The sequence below is a fragment of the Apostichopus japonicus genome, chromosome 8 (assembly GCF_037975245.1).
Source record: "Apostichopus japonicus isolate 1M-3 chromosome 8, ASM3797524v1, whole genome shotgun sequence".
Lineage (NCBI taxonomy): Eukaryota > Metazoa > Echinodermata > Holothuroidea > Aspidochirotida > Stichopodidae > Apostichopus > Apostichopus japonicus.
Window position 1 is genome coordinate 34,786,643 of NC_092568.1, and position 21,717 is coordinate 34,808,359.

The 21,717-nt window shown below is 37.8% G+C and overlaps 1 protein-coding gene across 4 annotated transcripts; it reads right to left on the reverse strand.

The window, feature by feature from the left end:
- Positions 1-4,353: 4,353 nt before the first annotated feature.
- Positions 4,354-19,127, reverse strand: LOC139971739 (receptor-interacting serine/threonine-protein kinase 1-like). 4 transcript variants are annotated; one of them, XM_071978453.1, is made up of 4 exons: positions 11,594-11,798; positions 9,809-9,900; positions 6,489-6,580; positions 4,354-5,774 (listed from the first exon to the last, which is right to left on the reverse strand). In XM_071978453.1, exons 2-4 carry the CDS (start codon positions 9,849-9,851, stop codon positions 5,520-5,522), a joined length of 390 nt encoding a protein of 129 aa, XP_071834554.1. In that variant the 5' UTR covers positions 9,852-9,900; positions 11,594-11,798; the 3' UTR covers positions 4,354-5,519. The 4 variants fall into 4 exon arrangements, with proteins under 4 accessions (XP_071834554.1, XP_071834556.1, XP_071834557.1 ...); XM_071978455.1 differs by lacking the exons at positions 9,809-9,900; positions 11,594-11,798 and adding an exon at positions 18,845-19,127; XM_071978456.1 differs by lacking the exon at positions 9,809-9,900 and having other exon boundaries at positions 6,489-6,572; positions 11,594-11,788.
- Positions 19,128-21,717: the final 2,590 nt, after the last annotated feature.

Here is a 21,717-nt window from a genome sequence, read left to right on the forward strand (position 1 = left end):
GTTTTCTGAAAAAGACACAGTTTCAAGCAAACCTATGTACTAATAAATAAACTGCCAGTGGTTATGACCCTCATATATATATCACCCAATAAAAACAGTGAAGCTCGCATTAAACATGAAATATGCATGGATGTCTGTTTGATGACTATGTTAACAGTATTCCACTTTAATGGTACAGGTTTTAACAGCGTTGTCATTACCTTTAAACTCCAACAAATTCAACCTGTGATTAAACTCTTGAATCGAGATCACATCAGAAGTTACAAAATAAGTCATTACTTTGCTCCACACAACTGGACAAACACCCTTTAACAAATCATGCATAGTATCTGAGGGTAAACCACGGGTGACTTGAAAACCTCATATGTGTAGTATGAACTGCCTCTGTCCTGCAATGAAATCTATATTAGCTCTTTAAGACCCTTATATGCATACATGCAAAATCCAAAACTCCTGGTTGCAGTGAATGACTCCATAACTCCACCAATTACAATGGCTGCCAAGATTTTCTGCAATTATCTTTGACACACTTTTACTGAAGTGATACGGAACATATTTCCAAATGAGAGATATGTCCTATTTCTCTAACATACTTAGATCTTGTATCAACTGTTCACTTACAATTTGGAATCCATACTTTTTACTTATACGATATTTGCAAAGATAACAGAAAGTTTATTACTCTTCTTTGGTGAAATGTTTCCTCGCAGTATGTACATACGATTCATTTTTTGCTTTTCTCTGAAGGTTTCAATTGGGTTACATACTTCATCATTACCTCTGAGAAAACATCCTCATGTTGCAATAAGATTTCAATACCTTAATGACAGGAATATATTTGGAAATATTTCAAACATTCCAACTGGCTCTATCAAGTAAAATTGCTTCTGAAATACAAAAATTGTCTGTACTGTCTTCATACTGTCAAATACAGGCGAAATATAACTTCTGCTAATCTGAACCAGGAACACTTTCAATGTCGACACCATTCAACATTAAAGGTATGGAAAGGAAGAAGAAAGACGTGTCACTGATTCATTCTAATATGGCCCAGAAATATGCCTTCAGAAGGAAGGAAATGGTGGTTTAGATGTCATCTGTAAGAAAAACAAAGGAGAGATAGCCAGGACATTTTCTTCAAAGTGAGGTGTTTCTTTTCCAGTCACCATATGTATTCGATTCTCAAAAAACAGATGGACAGGTATGAACTCAATCTTAGTCTTGGGAAAATCATTGAGCTTTTGTTTTTACCCTTGTTGGAAAACAAGCATGCCCAAAATTTCCTAAGCAGAACGCAACAAAGTTACCGTATAATCAGGTCAATAAAAACCTAACTAAGAGGATGAAAAAGCACAGTCTTAACCATTTAATGACACATTTCTTGTTTCTAAATTTTCATCTTAACGGCCCCAGTCTTGTTGCTTTTACATTTTTGTTGTTTGATTGGGATCATAGCATTACATAATTTGGGGCAGATAGTATTGCAGGTGTTGTTTTAAATTAGTTGGCATTCTCGAACTCACTTTGGTGATTTTATATTGTACTGATTGCAGAAAGTCAACATTACAGGTTGTAACGTCAGCATATCCAGAAGAGTCCAGATTATCGTCTCACCATTATCCATTACGAAAGAAGACAACTTGACAATAAAAATATTTCCATGTTTAAATGTTAGAAAAGTTTCCACCGTATCTATATCATATTTAATGCAAGATTGCTAAGCTGATGTTTAATTACCATCATGGTAAAACAAGAAGCACAAAATCCTTGATTAGAATGTGAATATCATGAAATCTTGTTTCGGGTTTGCAACTCAGATTAGTATTCCTGATTATTTCTAATCTTGTGTGTATGCAACTTTTTCGTCGACTACTTCATCGTGACTATCCTGCAGACAAGGTTTCTTTACAACGGCACTCTGTTTGCTCGCCATCTGTATGATTGTAATAGTACATGATAAACATGCAGTAGCAGTACAGACCAAAATATCATCGTAGGTCTCTTGGGCCTATGGTCCCCTACATTTTAAATTGTGCACAATATTATGCACACTGTTTATATTTTCAAGTCTGTTATATCGCTCTTATTAGATGCATGTTATTATCAACCTAATTATTGCGACATAATTCAAAGACAAAAGTTTTACTTCCGTATCTTCTCTAGTGTTGCCCCTAAATATGCTAGACACTATAATATGCTAGACATTTGCTAAATATGCTACACAGTCTAATCATTATCATCCATGCTCTTACGTTAACTAACCGGAATTTGATTGCCCCTGTAAAAATTAGTAACCAAACTTCAAATTCATCTGATAAAAGACCTACAAACTTCTAGCAGACTAAAAACTCTCACTTGATTTGCTCAATTTATTTTTCATTAGGAACATAATAATAATAACCACAAAACAACATTAACAATAATATATAGCGCAGAACCCGACAAAAAATATTCAATGCCATTTACATGATTGATGACGAAAAGAAAACATCTAATAAAAGACGATGCTAACACCGATCAAGTGAGTCTAGAGACCTTCCCACCAACGTGGGAGGGGTGGGTGAAGCATGTGAAAGCTGCGATCTCCGATCGTTTTCAGTCGAGACACTGAAACATTAAGCTTGTTAAGATATTGCGAGTTAGATGACCCCAAGTCAGATTTACAATATTTAATCAATTTATTAGGCATGGGATCGAGACAACAGTGTTTAGATACAAGTCCTAATACAATACACCTCTTCTACCAATATTTTACAGAATATTGAAAGAATCTCATTGTAGTCAGGCGCGTAGTGAGGAATTTCACAAGGGACGGGCGAACCTGTAGGCAAATTATTAGAGCCTTACATTCGGCATTGGAGCCTATCTAAGCCGTAGTGCCACCACTGGTTGGCGCGAAGAGTGCAAGAAAATTTTGGACGAAAATCGCTGGAAATTGCACTTTCCAGCCCTTGCAAGTTGCATCTAAGCATTCATATTCTAGTTTCTAGGTCTAGAAATTAATAGCGATATCATAAAAACGTATAAAAAAATATGCTCAAGGGGGAGGGGGTGGTCGCCCCCTCCTCCACCCTGGCTACGCGCCTGGTTGTAGTAGTGTCAAGCAGTGAAGGATGGTGGTTCGTAAGCACGGCATGATGCTTGCTCAAATGTCTTCAATTTTCTCACTCAAAATATTTGCATATTTGTCTGGTAATTCATTACTAATTCAACCTGGTTAGCCGTCGCTTGGTTTAAACCCGGAAGAAAACGGCGATTTTCCGCGTAGCAAGCAATCTACGTCAATCACATGGTTCCCGGAAAGTCGCCGTTTTTCCAGTACGAACCAAGTGAGAGCTAACCAAGTTGAACACTTAATGTGTGGTAATAGGTACTTTGATTGGTAAACACGACTGGGATAGAGATCAATCTCTTCTAACTTCACTGTTTACAATTAAAACGGCGTTTGGTTGTTTTCAACAATTCTGTTCTGAGAAAAAGAATAACTGGATTGAAACATCAATGTTGGGTCTAGTAAATTTCTTTTTGGACGGTTACTTTTGACTTACGGTACTTGTCTTGAGATATCTTCAGATTGTCTGTTCAGTCACTATTTTATCCATTAACAATGGTGCAGGGGAGGGTAGTGGGAAAGGAGAGGGGAGGGGAAAGGGAGGGGAGGACCAGGAAGAGGGAGGGGTGGGAAACAAGCTTACGGAGCATGGTTATCCAAAACGTTAATACTACTTTTGCATACACATAATCAGTGGATATATGTCTATGCTAATTATAGGATTGCAAGAAAATTTTCAGTCTGGATAAGTACTGTAATTTATTTTTATCTTTTATCGATAATGATGTTAACGTTACTTGTATACTTGTTACTTGTTTTAAAATAAATAGTTAGAAAGTGTATTGTTGTGTTGTAATAACTTGAATGCTAAGTTCAACTAGCTTGGTTAAACTGAGGTAACCTGCTGCATGGAGACGTTTTAGTTAAGTCAACAGTTCAAGGTAAAGTGTAATTTAGTTGAGATATCGAGTTGCAAATACTGCATTGAATATAGTTAAGATAACATAAAAACGTCAAATATTTTTAGTTCTAACTGGTTGTTCTTACTTGGCACAACGTGCCATGCAATTGTAGGGTTTGAAAGTCGATTTCTACTTTCTCAAATTTGAATAAGTAGCCCCAGATAACTGGAAAAAATACTTGAGTTTCTTGAACTCAAAAGTCACCATACAGCAGGTAAGCTCACTTTTTTTATAGGTTGCAACCTAAAGCAGAATAGTACATCACAAATTAGAGCAGTTTATGTTTGGTAGTTAAAACAGTGTACAGTCAATATTATTTTGTTTGGTATTAAGTTGTTGTATAGGTAGACGTGCCAATGACGTAATAGTCTTTACTACTTGTACTTTGAAGATTGTTCTGCGTTGGCAAACTCTACTGCTCTTGGAATTGTTAATATGTTATAATTATGGCCATTGCATCTTTCCTTCTGGAATTGGTTTTAGGTGTTGATATATTTTTCCTAGGATGTGTAGATATTGATGAGTTACTTTAGTTTCCTCATTTTGTTTTTCTTTTCTTTACAGGTGGTCATAAAGTCCGGTGACTATTCTAGCCACTGTCCTCCTGATTTGGATCTTGAATTCTGTTTTTTAGCTTCATGGCAAAATACATGGCGCCACCGAATAAAAGTGATATAATATGGAAATATTGCTTCTTTGTGTACTTTTTCCAAACATTTTAACTTACTGAAGAGCCAACGTTATAATCAACTTAAACTTAGAGGAACATTTCATAGTTATATCATATATTAAACTGAATATCTTGGGGATAGTATCAGCTTTAGAAACGTTACCATCCTTAAAATCATTCAATTTTTCGGGACTGTTACATTTCAATACTAATTGTTTTTTGTTTTTTTACAAACCCATTATTTATTTAAGGAATCAAGAGAGTACACGTAGATCTTTCTTAATTAATCGTTGCATGTTAACTTCAATTACGTGACAGAATGGTTTATAAAGTCAGATGTAAGACAACTGTTTGCAAATGGTACTCTATGTACGTATAAAAACCGCTTAGATGAAACATTCTATGATCAGTCGGAATAATAATTCGATATCAAAGTATACAAGAAACAAATAATAAAAGTATTAATGAGGTCTTTGTTTTTCGAATACACCAACCCTTTGTATCTCAGTTTATTCCTATCATAAATTTGACTAGCGTCACGATGAAGACGGCATCACGGCATCACGGTGAAGATATACCAATTTAAATCAAATATAAATACCAATTTATGTCTTTAAATCATTTGCTCCATTGCTTGAGTAAAACAGTACAAACATATTGTGTGCGACATGTCTTGATCTACCCCCCCACCCCCAACCTCAACCCCACATCCTAAAAATCCTCCCAAAAAAAAAAGAGAAACCCAATGTTTTCATTCTAAAGTTCAAACTATTATTATTGCTATTGTTAAGATTCAATTTTTATTTAAAATGTGAAGAACCATGATGACTTCACTTTATCTTATGTTACTTTTAACTTTTTCTGCGACGTTCTTTAAACCTGCCTTTTCCAGTGCATTTGATAAGGTCCCTATCGTGGCTTGTCCCCCTTTGCTGCTTTTCCACTTGATGAGCATCTGGTATGCGGTTTCCGTGATACCACCCTTGCCTGCTCCATCATGATCTGCTTCAATGATATCAATTTCATGGGCTTTGAATCCGAGATTCCTCGCTACCTTCTTCCTTTCACTGGCGATTTCTGGGGCAATATCCTGGCAAACATAAGAATCAAATTTCGTTGTGTGTCTCCATGACAATTCCTTAACTGTCAGCCAAACACAGAAGTACAACGTGTCTTAACAGCTTACTAAGAAGTTAATTATACATCAGTGCCACAACGTATAGGGCTGAAAACTAGATTTATTGTTAAAACTATATATAACAACTTAGTATACAATCCGTAGCAGATGTATCCATGGGCCTTGCTTGTGTGTCATATGGTACCATCGGCAAATAGTACAAAGTCGCTAACTGGTATAATCGACAGTATTATTCGCCAGGTTACACAGACATTTGGGTACAACACAAACTCACATTATTCATTTTTATCACGAAACTCTGATTAGACAGTTTAAATTAAATGGAACGATAATGAGCAATTCATGTAATCAATTAAAAATGAAAACATCGATTTCTGTCAAAAAACTCATACAATGGCTGGAGCCTTGATTTGTGTCAGGATATTACCTCGTAAAAAAACAGGAAACTTGGTCCACTAAAAAAAAATTCACAGTATTTACTAACCCGTAGCAATTCTTCAGAGACAGTCTCTCCGAGACCCTGATACGGGGCAGAAAACAATATATAAAAGCTTATTGTGTAGTCCGTTGCAGATACTTCCCGGGCCTTATTTGTGTGTAAAGAGATCTGTATTTAGTTGGACAACAACAACACATGTTTGCTTTCTTTTTCTTTTGGTTTCTCACCTGAAGGACTTTTTCGTCGACTACTTCATCGTGACTATCCTGCAGACAAGGATTCTTTACAACGGCACTCTGTTTGCTCTCCATCTGTATGACTGTAATAGTACATGATAAACATGCAGTAGCAGTACAGACCAAAATATCATCGTAGGTCTCTTGGGCCTATGGTCCCCTACATTTTAAATTGTGCACAATATTATGCACACTGTTTATATTTTCAAGTCTGTTATATCGCTCTTATTAGATGCATGTTATTATCAACCTAATTATTGCGACATAATTCAAAGACAAAAGTTTTACTTTCGTATCTTCTCTAGTCGCATTATATTAAATATCATCAGTGTTGCCCCTAAATATGCTAGACACTATAATATGCTAGACATTTGCTACATATGCTACACGGTCTAATAATTATCATCCATGCTCTTACGTTAACTAACCGGAATTTGATTGCCCCTGTAAAAATTAGTAACCAAACTTCAAATTCATCTGATAAAAGACCTACAAAATTCTAGCAGACTAAAAACTCTCACTTGAGTTGCTCAATTTATTTTTCATTAGGAACATAATAATAATAACCACAATAACAACATTAACAATAATATATAGCGCAGAACCCGACAAAAAATATTCAATGCCCTTTACATGATTGATGGCGAAAAGAAAACATCTAATAAAAGACGATGCTTACACCGATCAAGTGAGTCTAGAGACCTTCCCACCAACGTGGGAGGGGTGGGTGAAGCATGTGAAAGCTGCGATCTCCGATCGTTTTCAGTCGAGACACTGAAACATTAAGCTTGTTAAGGTATTACGAGATAGATGACCCCAAGTCAGATTTACAATATTTAATCAATTTATTAGGCATGGGATCGAGACAACAGTGTTTAGATACAATTTCTAATATAATACACCTCTTCTACCAATATTTTACAGAATATTGAAAGAATCTCATTGTAGTCAGGCGCGTAGTGAGGAATTTCACAAGGGACGGGCGAACCTGTAGGCAAATTGTTAGAGCCTTACATTCGGCATTGGAACCTATCTAAGCGTAGCGCCACCATTGGTTGGCGCGAAGAGTGCAAGAAAATTTTGGACGAAAATCGCTGGAAATTGCACTTTCCAGCCTTTGCAAGTTGCATCTAAGCATTCATATTCTAGTTTCTAGGTCTAGAAAATAATAGCGATATCATAAAAACGTATAAAAAATTATGCTCAAGGGGGAGGGGGTGGTCGCCCCATTCTCCACCGTGGCTACGCGCCTGGTTGTAGTAGTGTCAAGCAGTGAAGGATGGTCGTTCGTAAGCACGGCATGATGCTTGCTCAAATGTCTTCAATTTTCTCACTCAAAATATTTGCATATTTGTCTGGTAATTCATTACGAATTCAACCTGGTTAGCTGTCGCTTGGTTTAAACCCGGAAGAAAACGGCGATTTTCCGCGTAGCAAGCAATCTACGTAAATCACATGGTTTCCGGAAAGTCGCCGTTTTTTCCAGTACGAACCAAGTGAGAGCTAACCAAGTTGAACTCTTAATGTGTGGTAATAGGTACTTTGATTGGTAAACACGACTGGGATAGAGATCAATCTCTTCTAACTTCACTGTTTACAATTAGAACTGCGTTTGGTTGTTTTCAGCAATTCTGTTCTGAGAAAAAGAATAACTGGATTGAAAAATCAATGTTGGGTCTAGTAAATTTCTTTTTGGACGGTTACTTTTGACTTACGGTACTTGTCTTGAGATACCTTCAGATTGTTTGTTCAGTCACTATTTTATCCATTAACAATGGTGCAGGGGAGGGTAGTGGGAAAGGAGAGGGAGGGGGAAGGGAGGAAAGGAGCAGGGAAGAGGGAGGGGTTGGAAACAAGCTTACGGAGCATGATTATCCAAAACGTTATTAAGGGTATTGTTATAGTCATTAATACTGCTATCAATGTCACCATCACAAGATGGATTATCAAAATGAAAACTGAAATCACCACAGGTAAGAAATTTATCTTGTGTAGTGCACACATTCTACAGGGAACGATGAAATTTAGTCTGAAATAATGATAAAGTCAAACCAGAGGAGGGTAGTAAATAGAAAACAGTTTGAAAAGAACATCACACTCATCCGTCGATATCGCAGTAGCTCAGGCTTACTGGAGACAGGCTTTCCCATAATTGGTATGAAACCAACACACTGAGAAACACATCCCATCAGTAATGATCAGCCAATCGTTCGTACCAGCTTCCATAACAACAAGACATTCGAAATTTCAGGTCTTGTATTAAAGTCCTCAATCGATATCACATTAGCGCAGTGAAACCGTTTCTCCGTGAATGAGGAGGGCGGTAAATAGAAAACAGTTTGAAAAGAACATCCCACTCATCGATATCGCAGTAGCTCAGACTTACTGTAGACCGGCTTTCCCTGAATTGGCATAGAAACCAACACACTGAGAAACACATCCTATCAGTTATGATCAGCTAAGCGTTTCCATTTTCCATAGCAACAACAAAGCATTCGAATTTTCAGATTTTTTATTACGAGTCCTCAGTCGATATCGCAATAGCTCAGACTTACTGTAGACATTATGCTTTCTCTGAATTGGCATAGAAACCAACAAACTGAAAAATATGATCAGCCAACGGTTCGTACCAGCGTCCATAGCAACAGCAACGCATCTCGTGAATCAGTTACAAAGATACCGATTCGCGAAAAAGGATTCAGTAGTAAAAATAACACATTTTCCATAATAAACGATAACAGATCTAGAAAATGTACAAATCGTAAGTAAAAACAATATCACAGGATTTAAGAAACACATTACACATAGGTAGAGTGAAAATGGAAAGTAAGTGTAGCCATCAGAAATATGACAAAAGGCAGCCTGCACAATTATCACCTGTGGGGCAGCTAAAACAGCTATCACCCTCCCCATCCCCCTACCCCCCCCCCCCCCCGCCAAACGCACACATACGTTTCATACTAGGATACACTCTACAGCGTTGCTAGATCATTCAGGCTTACCTCATGTTCTTTGAACTATCTAAGGAAATACACACTACAGAGGAAATAGCCGTATACTTAAAATGTAGCAAGATTACTATAGGTTCTCATTTACTTGGCTATTATGCACAAACAAAACTTATCAATTCCAATGTGAAAGAGAACCTGCAATCCTTACAACGCTTCCTTTCTATCAGGGGCGTCAATCCGAATTGATACGTGGGGGGGGGGACGTAATCGATTCGAGTATTCCGGCCGTACTATCTAAGCGGAGCACCACCATCAGTTGGCAGGCAGCGTACCAAGAATATTTCAGATTTCAATACTTGCCTGACCGCTGGAGATGGCACTTGCCAGGCTGGATAGCAGCCATCTAGTTGCGTGATTTCGGGTGAAAATTACAAATTCGTCACTCAGGAAATCTGCAATAAAGTTCTAGCGACCTTCATTTTTCGTGGATTATTTCTTTTACTAGTTATTCCAATCGACATGAACTTTATAACCCAGTGCAAGTTGACAAACGATGCGGCGAGCTGGAACCCCAGTCCCATTTTGTCATATGTTTCAGGATAGAATACCCCTAAATTGTTCGAAACCCATGACAACTAACAATCTGTGAATAAATTTAATTCGAAATGGGCACATTATATTGCACCAAATCGGTCAAGGAATGACCCCAGGGCCTCAGATATAGACCTATAGCAGGGGTGGGCAACCTTTTTGAATGAATGGGCCAGATTTTAGGAGTGAAAGATTGACAGGGCCGCACCTAACCAACGACCTGCTGTTGATTTCAAACCTTTGATTCCGAAGACGTTCAAGCAATAAGTGTGTGTACTAATCTGTGTTCACAAAACCATAGTGTCAAAACATTACAGTTGATAATTAATGGTGATAATAGACCTACCTGACAGAATCATTAGTGCAGATAAATTCTAAGCAGCTAGCTTGTATTTTGTGATGATGTAAAATAGATTGATCTTTTTCTATTTCTTGAGACATCTCACGGGCCACAAAAACATCACTGGCGGGCCGCATGTGGCCCGCGGGCCGTAAGTTGCCCACCCCTGGCCTATAGGAACGATGTCCCAAAAATTCCGCCACGACTGCATATGTGAGTTTCTCCACTTGCCATCCTGGGAATCATACCACAACATGGTGTATTTCCTCATACGCCATTATTAATAATTTAAATAAATAACTAATTAGGGACAGCCCAGATCCTAGTTCGTACAGTGAGCTTAGCGTAAATTTGGCCAAAAGTCGTCATACGCCAGCATGTTAATAAACCACCAATGACTATTAATGCCACCCTGGCAAACTTGCCCCCACTTTTTTGCAAAATAGCAAATGTTCCTTACTGGCAAATAAAATGTGCCCCTTTGATGAAGAACTGTCTTTTAGATATATTTTTCGTTTGCGATATTTAATATATTATTTTAATTATTTATTTTTAACTTGTACATGCTATTCTTGAAATGGCAACCCATATCTATTTCTAGCACGGTAAATTAAAAATTAGCAATCTCAATCTAAATAATTGATAGCATACTAACACATCATATATATTTTAAGTGATATGGCCGGTGTTTATCGGTTTATAGCATAACGAGTGGTGGTTGTGGAACGAGAAAGTGCCCCTCTGATGTTGTGCCCCCCCCCCCACTTTTTGGAAGCTTCCTACCTCCCTGAGTGAAAATGTCGTTCCCATTCCTACTCATGGAATCAGCACGTAGCGTCCCTATCAGACATATCTGCAACACTGAAAGAGGTGGAAAAAATCCAATTCATCATCACCGTAGTGATATCGTGGTGCTAAAAGTTGTTTCGAAACCATTGAAAGAACAGAACTCTAATCACAGTTCGCAATCTGGAAATCACAAATTCTTCGGAAGAGTCCGCTTAGCAACACTGCATAGCACTAATGTTGTTCCTAGTGTGGTATTGACAGGGAGCGGACACTGTAACCTTCACACTCATAACCCCTCCACCCTGCACAATATTTATACGAAGCTTCGAAAGAATGACGTGACTTGTACACACATTTCAGTCTGACAAGTGACACCAAACTAAGAAAACACATAGCCTACCGTTAAAAATATAAAATAAACTTACACTAACTGTTTCGGGATCGTCGTCTAGAAATGTCTACCCGTCTGATTGTGTATCCAATCACTAAATTTGTCTTGCAAACTCTCACAAAACAACCCTGTCTATCACGTAACCAAGTCTCAGTTGTTCACTTCCTGCTGCAAAAGTGCTCAATACATAGAAGTATAGATCAAGTACATAATATAGTAAACGTATATGGTAACCTACAACATGTTGTTACTCGAGTATATACGTGTATGTAAATGAAAAGTGTGTTGTAAATATGGATTGGACTTAAGGCCAACGATTGTTTACCAGCTTTTATGACATTGGTTAAATGAAGATGGTAGTGTATAGTGTTTCTGCCATCCGCTATAGTAACCATAGAGATACCAAGAGCACAACGTTTCGTAATTGATCGTTCAGCTGGATCATTTGTATTAACAAAAGAATGTCAGGCAATCTCATCATTAATGTTTGGTATTATATACCTTATAATCCATCGAATTATCGACTTTCTCCCTTAAAATTTCTCTAATAAAAGGAGAAACATCGACACACCGTATCAATATTGTGCGCAAACACAGAAATTGCAACGGTTTGTATGGACCTTTCGTTATACCAGAGCGGGATTCAGCGTGTGTGTGTGTATAGGGGGTGGGAGCCGTCCGGGAAGGGGATTCTGGGACCCTTTTTATAACCTATTAATATATACGCCATGGCATATAGCAAATACTGCTGGAGCTTTGTACATAAACATAATCAGGCCAGACTCATACTGTAAACTGATAGGGATATTACTTAAGTGTTGACAGTATCGTGTTATTTGGTTTTTCTTTTACAGTAATCATATTACTGAATATCAGGTAAAAATATCTCATGTATTCAAATCGCATTGAGAGGATAACATATCGCCCAGTTTTATAATAGCGAATTTAATGTTGAAATAATTGGAGCTTGGTTAAATATAAAATCAATATATATTTAGGGAATAGTCGAACGTTTGACGTAGAAAGTCGTAATTTCAAGGAATGGTCAATGTAGAGTCGAAAAAGGAAATACACACTACAGAGGAAGTAGCCGTATACTTAAAATATAGCAAGATTACTATAGGTTCTCATTTACTTGGCTATTACGCACAAACAAAACTTATCAATTCCAATGTGAACAGGCGCGTAGCCAGGAATTTGCCAAGGGAGGGGCGAAACTGCAGATTCCGCATTGCAAACTATCAGAGCCGTATATAGAGAGAGTTTGGCCAACTGGCGATTTGTGACGTCACACGCAAACCATGGGCATCAAAATAGGTCCAGTTGTCGTTACCAGTTGCGCGAAACACGAAAAACACCACACACAATATATAGCAGCTTTGCACACTGTGCTCGTTGCGAACAAACGAAGCGACTCAGAATGTCAGATTTTGACAGGCATACGAGGAACAAAATGGATATCAGGTAATGAATTAGAGTATGCGTTAGTTAATGACATTTACGTTTATCTTCACACCTGAAATGCATAGAAAACTAGCTGAAAACCTGTCATTACACTTGTTTTATTTTACGCCTCATACTACTAGTCCTACTTTAGTCATACAAACGAAAAGCACACATCACAGTCCTGGCTAGGCTAGATTACAGACGCACAACTATAGCATCAGGCCTACATTAATAGATCCTTCAATTAAATTAAGTAGGCCTACACATAAAATGACAATTTATGCTTCACTGATCTTTTCAGGTTTGCCAAAAAGTAGTTGTACCAGAGGTCATTGTATTAAACTCCAGAAGTTACATAGTAGGATTAATAGTCGGCATAACTTTTTCTCTAAAGTCTAATACAACTTATACAAGGGTTGTGAATGGATGGAATGGTTTGCCCGAGAAGGTTGAATTGCAAGTAGTGTGAATGGGTTTAAGAATACTTTGGATGAGTACATTAAGCATTGTAATTGGGTATGACATTTGATGGCCTTGGTTTTATTCCTCTCATATAGCCTTAGGGTCCTTAATGGGGACTTGAATGTCTCTCCTGGTCTTTTTTCTACTAAACTAAACTATATACTTGAGTGTAGGAGTTAGCAATAGTTGGGAGTCTGTGGGCAAACCTAAGACTGATATTGTGTTGTTAATTTCTCAGGAATGTAGTACTAGGCTATAGTAGGTGCAACAGATTGAATGGGTCTGTCGAGAAAAAAAAACCCTGCAACAACTGAAGACTGGTGTATGTTGTAGCTAATGTATTTTCCATTAACATATATACTATAAGGTCATGTCCTTAATAAGGTTTCATGGATCACACTGACATAGTGTGCCTACTTGTCAGTGTTGTCAACTGAGCACAGGGCTGATGACATCATTCAGTTTGTTATTATGCAGACAGCAAATGGGCATAATGATAATTATTAATTGTTACTTATTCTTCATGCTGCCCTTACTGGCCTTACCTGAACAGTGATGTATAAAAATGCAAGAAGTCGTTAAGCTTTCCATTTAAGAATCGTTTCAGCCTGTCCTATTTCAAACATATGATTGGCAGGTTTCCACGTTACATAGCTTATCAAAATGGAGCTGTTCTGTAAAGCAAGAAAATCACACATATGCATGCATACAAACACACTCATATATAACAATTTCTGAATATCTTTTCAGCTGCCCAAAGGTACTGGAATGCAAGCTCTGTTGGGTGAATTAAAAAACCCTCATTGTACTCTTTTATCATGGTCAGCGTAGCTGGAACCAGCAATGATGGTGATGTGGATTTGACAGTACCTAGACAAGAATTCAATAGCTGCTTTGTGTTGAAGTGGGTTCAACTTGCTCAAGGCCATGACAGGATGACGACTAGACGTTAGGATGAATTATCTGTTGCAGAGCTCTATAAACCAGGCAGTTGTTAAAACATCCATTGGGTGACCCTCACAGTCTACCAGGCACTGCATCGCAGAAGCAAAATGAAGTGTGTGTGATACCTTCATCTTATGAGAGTGGAATGGTATCAGTGTGGCCTCTGTCAATTTGGCTTCAAGTCTTTGTTTTCTTGAAAGCTGAGAAGATCTTTCAGTGGTTTCACACTGACCTCTGTACTTGACAATTCATGTGTATTTGCCAGCTCAGGAGGAAGTCAGATTTTAATTACATTAACCAATGCTGACTTTTTTTTGGACATGTGGTACATCTGCAAGGAGGTGAAGGAAGCAGTTGGAGTTGCATGGATGTGGAATCTTGTTGATAGTCTGGCAGTCTTATCCACAGATTATCCCAAAGCTTCTCCACATTGCCACATTCAGAACTTATTTCATTGATAAACTTGAAAATTGCAGGAATCTAACAAAGCACCCATCAAGGGAATTTGTTTGTATAATTATTGAAAGCTGTGATCTTCTGATGTGACAGACTAATGTGAAATAAAGGGCAGTAGATTACCTTGTAAATGAACCTTGTTATTGTTTGATTGTATCTAATGTTTGCAAAATTTTAAGTTGCATGCTACCAATTGAAACATAATTCTTTCTCTATTAATGGGATATAAATACTTCTCCTTAAAGGGTGTGGAGACTCCCGCACAAAGAAACGTCTCATGCCGGTTATCTGACCTAGTTTCGAATGCGGTGTAACAGAAGTGTTAGACACCACCATTGATCCCAGAAAATACACACACAGCTTGCTACCATCTGTAAATAGACATTAGTGTACAGTCAATACAAACATCACAGTCAATACCCACAACACAGTGCACATAGCAGCGTGGACATCTCAGGTCTAGATAAAAGATAACAAGGTATCAGGTTTCATTACTGTCTGCATTTTGTAGCGACACAAAAAAAACTTCACTTGCAAGCAACGTAAAGTAAACTTTTTCAGAGCGCGGCATGCGGTTTAGGGCAAGTCTTCAATACCTTTAAATATACTGCATCGGTTGTTGTCACTTGATCATTTGCTTGTGTGTGAGCTAAACAGCTTAAATAATATGTAAAAAAATAATACAAACTTTCAAGTTGCCAGATATTTACTTGCTCAAAATCATTATCCAATCATGATTTGTTGCTATCCTTGAGTCCATTATTCAGATGATGAGGCAGATTCCCTTCAACTCTCCATGATGAAGGTAAAACCTTATATCTTAACCAACTGCCATTGAGTGTCCATTTGAAAGTTTCAAACACACAAGTGCATTGATTAAAACAAAGACTTTATTGCTGTGGTTGCAGGAACTGGATTTCAGTCTAGTAGTCACTCACCAGGTTTGTCTTTATCACAGTCTGCTAACTGTGGCTTTTTATGTTACGAGTTTTTCTTCAGAGCACATGTCACCTTTGATTTGTAAAAAAAGTCCTGAAATTCAGGGAGTTAAAATTTACTGTCTAAAGATAATTTAAAAAGATTTTTTTTAACTTCAATCGTCAATGTGGGTGTCAATTAAGGGAATAAGGAGGTACTGATGCAACTTTGATAAATGATAGTTGACTGCATCCAAATTAAACCAAGGCCTAGGCTATACTTTTGAAGAAGAAAAAATTAGGCTGAATTCATGTTAGCCTAAAAAGGCTAGGCCAATGCTGACAATTAACACAAAACCAAGATCATTTAACCATTTGGGCACTTTTTTATGGCATACTAAAAGGGTCTATATAATTAGGCCTGTATGTGTACACAACCCACAAGTTGCCAATGAGTATAGACCTAGCCTAACTAGTTTAGGCCTAGCCTAGGCTACTTTGTTTTCCATAGACCTAGTTTAATTGGGCCTTATACTGTGCCATATTATGTAATGTGCTATAACAGTTGTAGTAATAGCAAGAATGGTCCAGGTCTAAGCCCAGGCTTAACTTATGCTTCGGGCTTAACTAAGGATTAGGGCTTTACGTGATGCCTAGAGGCTAGCCCACCCTTTTACATTAAACTAAAAGTGATACTTTTTTAGGCTAGGCATAGCCTAGGCATACAATAACTAGGAATTAGGATAACTATATGTGCGACTGAAACTGACATGCCTATGATTAGAAGAGCTGGCATAATGAAATCGAATTTGTGGATCGTAAAACGAGAGAGAATAGCCATGCATGTAATTACAGAAACCATTCTGAACGTAAAATTCTCGCATTGCTTGTACATTACTCGTATTACACTAGGGCCTATGGCTAGTATGGGCCTAGGCTACACAGACTTTTTTTCATTAGATCTCCATCTTGTTCTTTCTACTTCCAAAAAATTCCTCTTCTTTTATGGTCAGTCGGAAAATCAAACAACAATATCCATGTTCTGACCGATTGCAGCATCCCCAGCACCATTTCTTTCATAATTTCGTACTTTTTCGTGTACACAAACGATAGTCTATACACTGTGAGTATGCGTGTCGCCTGCTAAAAAGTTTTCAAGTGGACCTATTTTACCACCCTGTGTGGGCGTTTTCCCTCTCGACCAATCCAAATCGGTTACATGGTTGGCCAAACTCTCTCTATATACGGCTCTGCAAACTATCTAAGAGTAGCGCCACCATGGTTGGCGCGAAGCGTAGAAGAAAATTTTGGCTGTAAATGCCTCCCAGATCGCAGGAAATGGCACTTCCCATGCCTTGTAAGTTGCATCTTAGCATTTTCTCTTTTGAAAATACTAGCGATATCATAAAAACCTTTAAAAATTTTGTACAAAATATGCTCAAGGGGGGGGGGGCGGCCGCCCCCTTCGCCCCCCCCCCCCCTTGGCTACGCGCCTGAATGTAAAAGAGAACCTGCAATACTTACGGCGCTTCCTTTCTATGCCACTAATTACATACAAACTCAGAATTGTGAATATTTCGTTTACCGTTTAAGTGGCAAGCTAAATAGAATCTTGTAGTGAATATTGCTTTCTGTTTATAATTTAACTGCAAACATGTGACAGTTTCACAATCTGTACAAGCCTATATTTGGTGCTGCCAGCGGTGTATGCATTGGATTAGGAAGCTGCTACGAATCCCTTCATGCTTCGATAGTATAAACGTCCTCATCTCCCGTGGTAGTGCAGATCTATAGTAAACATCTTTAGTTGAGCCAATAGTTCAGTTTACTACTATATTTTCCAAGGGTTAAAGGAACCCGACAGGAGCTCATTTAAAATCCTATCCATAATGTTTGTGGATGATCTCCGTCATATCTTAAGCGTCCTATTTTCGATCGGTGTGCATGCAAGCGAGGTAGTCGTACAAATGTTGCTTTCCTTCATCTTCCTGGGAACGCAACCTAGTGTCCCCCATTCGACCTAGTCCTATGCGGGGCTTCCCAGTGGTATATAGATTGACCAAGGAAGCTGACACGAATCCCTTGTACTTCGATATTATATGTTGTCATCTTCTTTGCTTGTAAAGATTTATGCTTCTTCAGTGTATGTTAAGTGCTTCCCAAGAGGGATTAAGGATGCCAACACGAGCTCACTTGGAACCCTATCCATGTGATTATTGTGGATGACCTCTGGCCTATACGAAGCGTCTCCTTTTCGATCAGTGTTCAGAGAATAGCGAGCAAGATAGCAAATGTGCCCTACTGGCAAATAAAATGTGCCCCTTTGATGAAGAACTGTCTTTTGGATATCTTAAGCTTTTGTTTATTTTAATATATTATTTTAATTATTTATTTTTAGTCTGTACATACTATTTTAAAAATGGCATCCCATATCTATTTGTGGCACGGTAGCACGGCAACAATAGGCAATCTCAATTAATAGTATTGATAGCATATTAACACATTATATATATTTAAGTGATATGGCCGTTGTGTATCGGTTTATAGCATAACGCGTGGTGGTTGTGGAACGAGAAAGTGCCCCTCTGATGTTGTGCCCCCCCCCACTTTTCGGAAGCTTCCTACCCCCCTGAGTGTAAATGTCGTTCCTATTCCTACTCATGGAATCAGCACGTAGCGTCCCTATCCGACATATCTGCAAACACTGAAGGAGGTGAAAAAAATCCAAGTCATTATCACCGTAGTGCTATCGTGATGTTAAAAGTTGAATCGAAACCATTGAAAGAACAGAACTCTAATCACAGTTCGCAAACTGGAAATCACAAATTCTACGGAAGAGTCCGCTTAGAAACACTGCATAGCACTAATGTTGTTTCCTAGTGTGGTATTGACAGGGAGCGGACACTGTAACCTTCACACTCATAACCCCTCCACCCTGCACAATATTTATACGTAGCTTCGAAAGAATGACGTGACTTGTACACACCATTTCAGTCTGACAAGTCATACCAAACTAAGAAAACAAATAGCCTACCGTTTAAAATATAAGTTGAACTTACACTAATTGTTCCGGGATCGTCGTCTAGATATGTCTACCCGTCTGATTGTGTATCCAATCACTAAATTTGTCTTGCAAACTCTCACAAAACAACCCTGTCTATCACGTAACAAAGTCTCAGTTGTTCACTTCCTGCTGCAAAAGTGCTCAATACATAAAAGTATAGAGCAAGTACATTATATAGTAAACGTATATGGTAACCTACAACATGTTGTTACTCGAGTTTCACACATGTGCGGCTGTCATTAGACCACAATACATAACGTGTAGGCCTATGTGAAAATAATATGTATATGATTATTACATGTATGTAAATGAAAAGTGTGTTGTCAATATGAATGGACTTTAGACTTAAACAAATGTTTACCAGATATAGTAACTATAGAGATAAGTGCACAACGTATCGTGATTGATCGTTCAGCTGGATCATTTGTATTAACAAAAGAATGTCAGGCAATCTCATCATTAAATGTTTGGTATCATTTACCTTATAATCCATCGAATTATCGACTTTCTCCCTCACAATTTCTCTGATAAAAGGAGAAACATCGACACACTGTATCAATATTTTGTGAAAATACCGAAATTGTTTGTTTGGGGTTATACCAGAGCGGGATTCAGTGTGTGTGTATTATGTGGTGGGGTGGGTGGGCGGTCCGGGGAGGGGGATTCTGGGACCCTTTTTATAACCTTTTAATATATACGCCATAAAGCAATTACTGCTGGAGCTTTGTTCATAAACATAATCACGTCAGACTCATACTGTAAACTGATAGGCATATAACTTCAGTGTTGACTGTATCGTGTTATTTGGTTTTCTTTTACAGTAATCATATTACTGAATGAATATCAGGTAAACATATCCCATGTATTCAAATCGCATAGAGAGGATAACATATCGCCCAATTTTATAAGAGGGAATTTAATGTTGAAATATTTGGGGCGTGGGTAATTGAAAGATCAATATATATTTAGGAAATAAATAGTCGAACGCTTGACGTAGAAAGTCGTAGGCTAATATCAAGGAATGGTCGATATAGAGTCGAAATATCGAGATATTATAGTCGTAGTTTCCAAAAGGAAAATCGAATACTGGATTTCATTTTACAATAAAATATAGTCGAGATTTTGAGAAACCTTTGTCAAGAAATGAGAAAATTGGAAGTCAAAACAAATTATTCCAAAATTGGAAGGTATGAAAAGAGCTTAATATTGAAAGTAGATGGTCCAATCTGCTATGTCTCATCTCTTAGAATTTACAATGCAAAGTTCCACTGGAGAAGATCCTTAAACTGGCCACTACCTAGCTTCTCATACGTGACTGAAAGGTGTTCGCCAGTCAGTTATTGACCGGAATTGTTATAAGTGATAGGAATACTTCTACCACACATCAGTAAAAACATATGCTCATCTTAGAAAGTTCAAAAAGGTCCATACATGAACAGGTGAGCGAACTTCTTAAAACGAAGTGACTAATTAGAACAACTATACCGTGTAAAATTCATGCCCCTTCGGTGATTATCAAATACATACTGTGGTAGATTTACTTAAACGACTGAATTTAGTCTATACACTAAAGTCATTCGTTTATATTATTCATCCATATATTTATGTAATTTGATAAGATTTACATACTCTGTTACATACCAAAGTTATTTAAGATATTGAAATAATAACAGATATAGGCGTAGCAGCCTAATTTGATTTGGGGGTCTGTAACGACTTGCCAGTAACATATAACCAAACTTTTCGCGCGCCTCGCGCGCCTCCAACATGTTAGTATGCATATCATATAAGCATTCATTGGTTAAAACATCACATGCCAATAACATACAACCATTTTCTGTCTTAGTACCCTTCTATATTGGTTAGAATTTTTGGGGAAGTCGTTACTTTAATAATGATAATAATAATATCAGTTTGACCATTGAAAACACATTGCAAATTATTCTTCTTTCAGTAGGTGCCCGAAAAATTCTCAGCATATTTCCCGAATTTTCACAAACCTTTTTGGTTGGGGGGCTGCAGCCCCCCCCCCCTACCAGCCCCCCGCCTCCTGAGCCTATGATAACAGACATATATACTCTCGTATACTCACGCGTATTGAATGTATTATTTATCTTGTCTCCTCTCTCCTGTACCGAAGCGGGTAAGCGACAAATATACATTAGCGTATATCAGCTTTTATATGCCGTCTGAAAAAACACAGAATCGTCATGTACTGAGAACGAAAAGTGTCTGGCAATATTAGTTGACTGCATCACCAGTTGTCTAGATCTGCAAATCTGAACAAAACCTTGGTTCCCCACACTCGAACCTCCCCCCACCCCATAACTCTCTACTCTCCCTAATTAATTATTTTTAAAATATGTTTGATATTTCCGATAATCATACAAATTCCCTACACTGGGTTTTAAACAATTAACTATTATGTAATGATAGAAACGCATATGTTCCTAATTATGTAGACATGGCGTTGAAAGAGAAGAAATAATTATTAACCAAAACTGTACATATTTGACATTTTAGACCTTGCGTACCTCCGTTTTACTTTCATGGCCGTACCAATTACAGGGTAATACCGTAGTAGATATAGGTAAAAGGTAAGTAATATGTAGAGTATAATAATATATAATTTTACCCTTTATTGCAATTTATATTAGTTTTTAATGTCGAGAACTTCGCCTCTGATACTAGGCCATTTCATCTAAGCCTATTTATTGTTTAGAAGTTTACCCTCGCTTAAGCAATCGTCCTCGCATGTGCAAAAGATTATTGCAATGCCCTTCTAAATCATATGCATAAATAATACTTCAGCTAAGAAACATCACGTGCACATCTTGCAACACATCAATGACATGCAATACTCACCCA